This window comes from Berghia stephanieae, chromosome 12, assembly GCF_034508935.2.
Source record: "Berghia stephanieae isolate SIO BIC M18660-M18661 chromosome 12, UCSD_Bste_1.3, whole genome shotgun sequence".
Taxonomy (NCBI): Eukaryota; Metazoa; Mollusca; class Gastropoda; order Nudibranchia; family Aeolidiidae; genus Berghia; species Berghia stephanieae.
In genome coordinates, this window is record NC_088371.1 from 23600313 (window position 1) to 23607812 (window position 7500).

At 38.3% G+C, this 7500-nt stretch overlaps 1 protein-coding gene across 1 annotated transcript in view; it reads right to left on the minus strand.

The window, feature by feature from the left end:
- Positions 1 to 7500, minus strand: part of LOC144958367 (uncharacterized) — a 126362-nt gene that overhangs the window by 66903 nt on the left and 51959 nt on the right. Inside the window, exons 5-6 of the mRNA XM_078890330.1 lie at positions 1227 to 1372; positions 621 to 762 (exon numbers count right to left, since the gene is read on the minus strand). Coding sequence (XP_078746456.1) covers positions 621 to 762; positions 1227 to 1372 — 288 coding nt within the window. The remainder of the gene's footprint in view (positions 1 to 620; positions 763 to 1226; positions 1373 to 7500) is intronic.

Genomic DNA, 7500 nt, shown 5'->3' on the forward strand with positions numbered 1-7500 from the left:
TAATCAAACAAACACATTGTACTTACCCGCTCCCTCTGTGTAAACAGAGACATTGTACCCATGCAACGGAAACAAATAAAACACGTTTATACATCACACAATGTAATCAAACAAACACTTTATACTGATCAGTTTGAACAAGCAACTAAACGCTTTTTTTACGAAACCCGCCGAAACCCAGTCCCAGGTTCACTCCCCACTGGTGTATACTTCCCTGAGTCTCAGGTTCACTCCCCACTTCCTATAACTTGGTTGGATATTGTCGGGTTTCGTCCGGTTTCGTAAAAAAAAGTAATTGCTTTTTTTCGAAACCTGCCGAAACCCAGTTCCAAGTTCAATCCACACCGTTGCCTACTTACCATAACTTTTCGGGTTTCGGCGGGTTTCGGGCGGGTTTCGGTGGGTTTCGTAAAAAAAAGAAACACCCAACTAAACATACAAACGAACAAACAGACGAACACACAAACAGACGAACACACAAACAGACGAAGACACAAACAGACAAACACACAAACAGACGAACACACAAACAGACGAACACACAAACAGACGAACACACAAACAGACGAACAAACAGACGAACACACAAACAGACGAACAAACATCAATATTGGACTCACGGATAGTCTGATAGACAGTGTATTTATCCGGGCTACCCCCACAGTATGACTTGTTATCGTGGCAAAAATCATCACATTCATTGTCACTGACTTTGGTTGAAGCAAGCTTGGCCAAGGACTCGATGCAGTAACATTTTGATCCCTGGAAAAGACACGGCGGTGATTGAATTTACAAATTAAAAAAAAAAAATTAAAAACTCTAGTATCACTTTACAAGCTTGTGGTTTTTTAAACTTGATCTTTCATAGTGAGTGGGCAATATCCACTAAACGTACTAAAAACGCTTTACAAAGGGTCCCAGACCAACAGCAACACGTAACATGTAGAACGATACATGACATGACGCCTGTGAGGCGATATTCCAATTTTTTTTAACGACAGAGACAACGCTGTTAACGGCCAGGTACTCATTTTACATTTATTCATGTATTTATGTATTTATTGATTTTTTGTTGTAGTTGGCTGAAGAAGGGTTTTGAGCCCGAAACGTTTCGTGTTTGGTAGTTTATTCTTTTTTTTTATAAAGCTGTTATATTCATTTTTGTTTATGACTTTTTACAGTCCACAGATTCTAACAGCCTGGTGTCACTTTGACCAGTGTCTCACCTGTCTTGCAAAGTAGAAAAAATTATCATCTTTACAGGCCTTGGAACATTGGCCGTAGTTCTCTGAAGGAGTGGCCATCAGGTCAACGTTGACCTCTGTCAGGTTGGACAACTCCATTTTCCTGCATCCTTGGGAAAGAGTGGACTCTGTAACAGACAGAATGAATTTTTTAAAGAATACAACTACATGTCGACTCAAAAAGATTATTGGTTGATTTCAGAGGCAGTGTGGCTCAGCGGTACGGTCTTTGCTTCGTACTCGAAAGATACCGAGTTCGACTACCCGCCGCGTTGTGTGGCCTTGAGCAAATCACCTAGCCCTAGCTCACTTTGCGGCGCTGCACTGCGGCTGACGTCTGGGTTATTCCAATATTCCATTGAATAGATCCTAAAGAAAAAATTCCCGTAGGGCTGAATAAAGGGAATTGTTTGTTTGTTGTTTTTTTTTTTTTTTTTAAAAACATTCTTTATTTTAAATTTTCGAGTCAACAATGAAATGTTCATACTAGTTTTAATAAAATAGACGATAATTGATGTAACAAGCTTCAACAGTCGCAACGTCACTTCCCTCGTAATGACGCATAGTAACTTTGTAACAGGTTCTAAACTATCGGAACAGTGGCGGACGCCCTTATGAAATACTTCTCCGTGGAGCATAAACGTGTATCAAGAGGACAAAAACATTATAAATCTGATGATGTTTTGACTTTTATACATTCTGATCACATGACATGTGAAAAAGTTCTAGCTAGCTTGAATAATAAAAGAACCAAACTGCTCGTTGCTGGGCGAACGTGACATCAGACTATTGAATCCAATTGATGGTATCAGAATATCTCCTGCCATTTAGCCCGTTCCGTCCTCTTGACTATATATTTCTTGTCAAAGAAAAAATTTCTGACGAACATTTACTAAATCCATAGCTACCTATAATCCATGCCAAACAGACAAAGAGATAAGTTCCACAGTTAGTCAACATTTTTGAAACAAAACGATGCAACACCTGACGACACGATACAATTTCATATCGACAAAAAACTAAATTTCAAAGCGATTTGGAATCGATGCCAATGCCCAGTGTAATATCGATATCAGCTCAATCATCTCCGATCTAACCTCTATTCCCATTTTGATTGGAAAACATTTATCCATTCCATATATACTTTCATTTTTACTCTAATTTTAGCGTAACCCTAAAATCTCAAGTTTTTAAGCCCTAGGCTCAGCCTATTAATATTATTATAATTTGAATCACTTGTTGAGGAAATGAATGAAAATCCCACTGTAAAAACTTTCCATACTTTCTTTTTGTCTGCGTCAATTAAATTGAGATTTTCCATTCAACTTCATCATTATCTTTTAAATTTCCTAAATGGGAATTTCCTAAGCAGGTTTCCCCGTCCATCAAAATTATCCCGAAACTTTTTTGAAATCCTTTAACTTAAAAACACATTTATCCTGTGATCAAAATTCGCTCGACTCAAAACTCGTTTAATCGACTGAAAAAAAAAATTGTATCATTTTTAGTTTTGGCCAGAAAATGTATTTTAAAATTTTCGATCAGTTAAAATCGACTTAAAATTAAATTTTGTGCGGCTATGTGGTCATGTGGTATGACACTCACTTTCGGATCGGAAGGTCCTGGATTTGAGCCTCGCTCGGCGCATAGTTGAGTCCTTGGAAAAGGCTCTTTATTGACATTCTTTCACCGTATTCAGATGGAAAACAAGTACCTGGCCGTTCACAGCGTTGTCTCTGTCCAAAAAATTACATTATCGCCTAATATTGTGTCATGTCACGTCCTACATATTAAGTATTCCCGTTGGCAAGAGACCCATTGTAAAGCACTTTGTACACGTTTAGTGGATATTGCGCTATATAAAAGCTCGATTAAATTTTTAAAATAAGATAAAATTCTCTTTATTCATCCACATAGGGTAAATTTAACTTCTAGGGTCTATTTCAAGGGAAGACTGGAATAACCCGGGCATCAGCCGCAATGCAGCGCCACAAATTGAGCTAGAGCGAAGTGACATGCTCAAGGCCACACAGTGCAACATCGGCGGGTGATCGATCTCGGTACCTTTTGAGTACGAAGCAAAGACCGTACAGCTGAGCCACGCTGCCCCCCCCCCCCCTCCGCCACCCCAAAAAAAGAAATGCCTTTAGGAATTCTCAATTTTCAGACATTTAAAGAAATTAAGGGTCGTTGTAATCAAACGATATTTGAATTAATCAATTTTTTTATGGCCAAATGTTTAAAATGTATTTAACCAGAGTTTATTCGTAATCGATTGATATTTGAATTAAAAGTTGGATTTTTGGCCAAATGTTAAAAATGTATTTAGAGAAAATACTAACCGACCATTATTTGAATGAAAGATTTTGACCAAATCTTTAAAATTTATTTAATCAGAGTTTATTCTATTAGGCCGATATATTAATTAAATATGTGTGTTTTATTTGGCCAAATTTTATAAATGTATTTAGTCAGAATTCTTTCTAATCGACCGATAGTTTAATTAATTAAAATGGCTTTATGCCAAATTCTTAAAATGTATTTAGTCAGATTGTGCCAAAACCAGACATGCCGACAGGGGAGAGAATAATGACAATATTATTGGTATTGCTTTCTCTTCTGGCCACAAACCTGGAAGTAGAGATATTGATTGGGATTGGACACGTGATTTTCAAGACCTGCTTCTACCGTAGCTATCGTTAACATATAGATAGTATGCGCTTGGCTAAGAAGCCCATAACACTACCATCCTGAAGTATAACGGACCAACAAACAAAACTGGCAGTTTGAGGTCATTTTTTAGGTTTGTGTAGCGTCTAGTGAGTTGTCGTTAGTAGAGCTCAAGAAAACAAGTGATTCCATTGGTTGAACTATTGAATACAACTCATGATTTGTTTTCTTTTGTGGCCAAAGACTTGGCTTTTGACCTCATTTGTTGGACAGTCAGGCTGGAAGTTAACGATGGCTACGCGTCTACTCAGTGAGACTCGGATAGAAAAAAAGGAGTGAATACAATCTTTCGCAATGCAGCGCCGCAAATTGAGTTAGGGCGAGGTGAATTGGTCAAGGCCACACAGCGCAGCAGCGGCGGGTGATCGAACCCGGTACCTTTCGGGTACCTTTCGAAGCAAAGACCGTACCACTGAGCCACGCTGACTCCCCGGAGGAGATGCCTTAAGGAATTCTCAATTTTCAGACATTTAAAGGAATTAAGGGTCGTTGTAATCAAACGATATTTGAATTGAACATTTTTATGGCCAAATTTTTAAAATGTATTTAGTGTAGAGTTCATTTTTTGCTCGTTTTTAACGGTTTTAGCGCTTGCGACACATTTAGGTCATGTCAGCGCTAGAATTCAGAGTTCAATCTAATCGACCGAAATTAAAAGTTTTTTTTGGGATAAATTTTTAAAATGTATTTAATCAGAGTTTATTCTATTCGGCCGATATTTGAATTAATTAAAAGGTTTTTTTGGGGATTTTTTCATTGCCAAATTTTAAAATGTATTTAGTCAGAGTTCAATCTAATAGACCGATATTTGAATTAAAATGTTTTGTTTTGTTTTTTGTTGGTTTTTTTTTTTTTTTTTTTGGCTAAATTTTTAAAATGTATTTTATCAGAATTTATTCTAATCGAGCGATATTTGAATGAATTAAAAGGGCTTTTTTTTGGGCCAAATTCTTAAAATGTATTTAGTCAGATTGTGCCAAAACCAGACATGCCGACAGGGGAGAGAATAATGACAATATTATTGGTATTGCTTTCTCTTCTGGCCACAAACCTGGAAGTAGAGATATTGATTGGGATTGGGCACGTGATTTTCAAGACCTGCTTCCACTCAGTGACGCTCGGATAGAAAAAATGGGTTAATTATTTAGATCTATAGAGAGAACGAAATTGACGTCACTAAGGTCTTTGTTATTGTTTTTGGGGTTTTTGCCATCCATTTTTATGAGTAATTCTCACTAAACTGTATTAACCAGACTATAAAAGTTCAATGTAACACATATTTTTGCGTGTTGGTCCGTTGTACTTCCGGATGGCAATGTTGTGAGTGTCTTAGCCAAGCGCATACTATCAATTGGATACTAGCAATCTCGGAAATACGGGGGGGGGGGGAGGGGGATGAGGGGGGGGGGGGTTTCAACTTGAGCTTTTATATAGAGCAATATCCACTAAACGTGCTCAAAGCGCTTTACGAGGGTCCCTGGACAACAGCAACACTTAACATGTAAGACGTGACATGACACCTGTTAGGCGATATTACATTTTTTTTTCGGACGGAGACAACGCTGTTAACGGTCATGGTGAGAGAATGTGAGTTTAGAACCTTTTCCGAAGACTCAAATATGCGCCGAGCGAGGCTCTCGAACCCAGTACCTTCCGATCCGAAAGGGAGTGTCATACCACTAGACCACATAGCCGCACAAAGCATTCACGTTACTGTGCAGCTGTGGGCCTTTTTCTGAGAACTCAACTATGCGAAGAAAGAGGCTCAAACCCCAGGACTTTTCACTCCAAAAGTGAGTTTCATAACACAAGACCACATAACCTCGTTACTTTCAATAGAGTTCAACAGTCGTGACGTCACTTCTCTCGTAATGACGTTAGTAACTGGTTCTAAACTACCGGAACAATGGCGGACTTCCTTATGAAATACTTCTCCAATAAGCATAAAAGTGTATCCAGAGGAGAAAAACATCTGATCATGTTTTGACTTTTACACATTCTGATCACATGAAATGTGAACAACTTCTAGCCAACATAAAGAATATATTTATCCGATTTTCTTTGTTTAGAACCAAGCTGCTGGTTGCTTGGCGGACGTGACATCACGCTATTGAATTCTATTCAAATGATGCATGAGAAATTGATTGCTCTTCCCGACTGACCATTAAAAGATCATTCTTAAACAATAACAGGTTGACTGTACGCCGGTTGTCTAGAATAGGAAATAAACGCTTTTGTAAAGGGCTAAGAGTATGGAAATGAAGTCAACAGAGCGATACATTCTATGAATATCATTATATGTTATGGTTATTTCAATCTTAATTACTATTGAAATTGGGGGTCGGGGAGGGGGGGGGATCAAGTTCCACTTCCGTACTCTGCATAAATATATAATTGATAAGAATAACTCGCTCTTCTGAAAAAAATATTCGATGGATTAATGAGTGCGCTATGTGATCTTGTGGTAAGACACTCGCTTTCGGATCGGAAGGCTCTGAGTTCCTTATTCACAATCTCTCAATGTAACTCAGGTATAGAATGAGTACCTGGCCGTTGACAGCGTTGTCTTTGTCCGCAAAAATTGTAATATCGCCTCCTTACAGGCGTCATGTCACGTCCTACATGTTAAGTGTTGCTGTTGGTCAGTATCTTGTTCTACACATATTACGTTTGATGTTGGTCAGGGACCCTTTGTAAAGCGCTTTGAGCACGTTTAGTGGATATTGTGCTATATAAAAGCTCAACTTTGTTTTGTTTTTGTTTTTTGTTATTTTGTTTGGGGTTTTTTTCTTGTCTTTTGTTTGTTTGTTTGTTTGTTTGTTTGTTTGTTTTGGGTTTTCTTTGGGGGGGGGGGGAGGGGGAGGGTTAATATGACCTCCATCTTGTCAAAAACCCTCGAAACTGAGACTTCACAAAGCGAATGAAAGGAAACAAGACCTTTCAGTTTCTTACAATGTATGACATGCATGTAATTCTACACAAATATCTAAACAATTTTTTTAGAAACTTGAGTTTTTAAGTGCAATATCGAATTAAGATGCTCAAATACCTTTAAAAGAGGTCCCTGGTCATCAGCAACACGTAACATGTAGAACGGGACATGAAGCTTGTTAGGCGATATTACAATATTTTTTTTTCGACAGATGCAAAGCTGCCAACAGTCGGGTTAACTCTTTTTACACCTGAGTACGGTGAGAGAATGTGAGTTAAGAGCCTCTTCCAAGGACTTAACTATGCACCGAGTGAGGCTCAAACCCAGGACCTTCCGATCCGAAGGCGAATGCCATATCACAAGACCACATAGCCACACATAATATAATCCATCGATTTTTTAAAAAGAACCAGTAATTCTCACCATATAAATAAGTATTTATCCACAGTACGGCAGTAGAGTAAAACGAAAAGTAGTCCTTCAGAACCATTAGGCCCATGGAGCCGGAGTTTATCCCAGTTTTTATAGCGTGAAACGGGAAATAACGAAAGCAAAAATTACGACTAGACCGCATAGCTTCACATCTAGTCTACC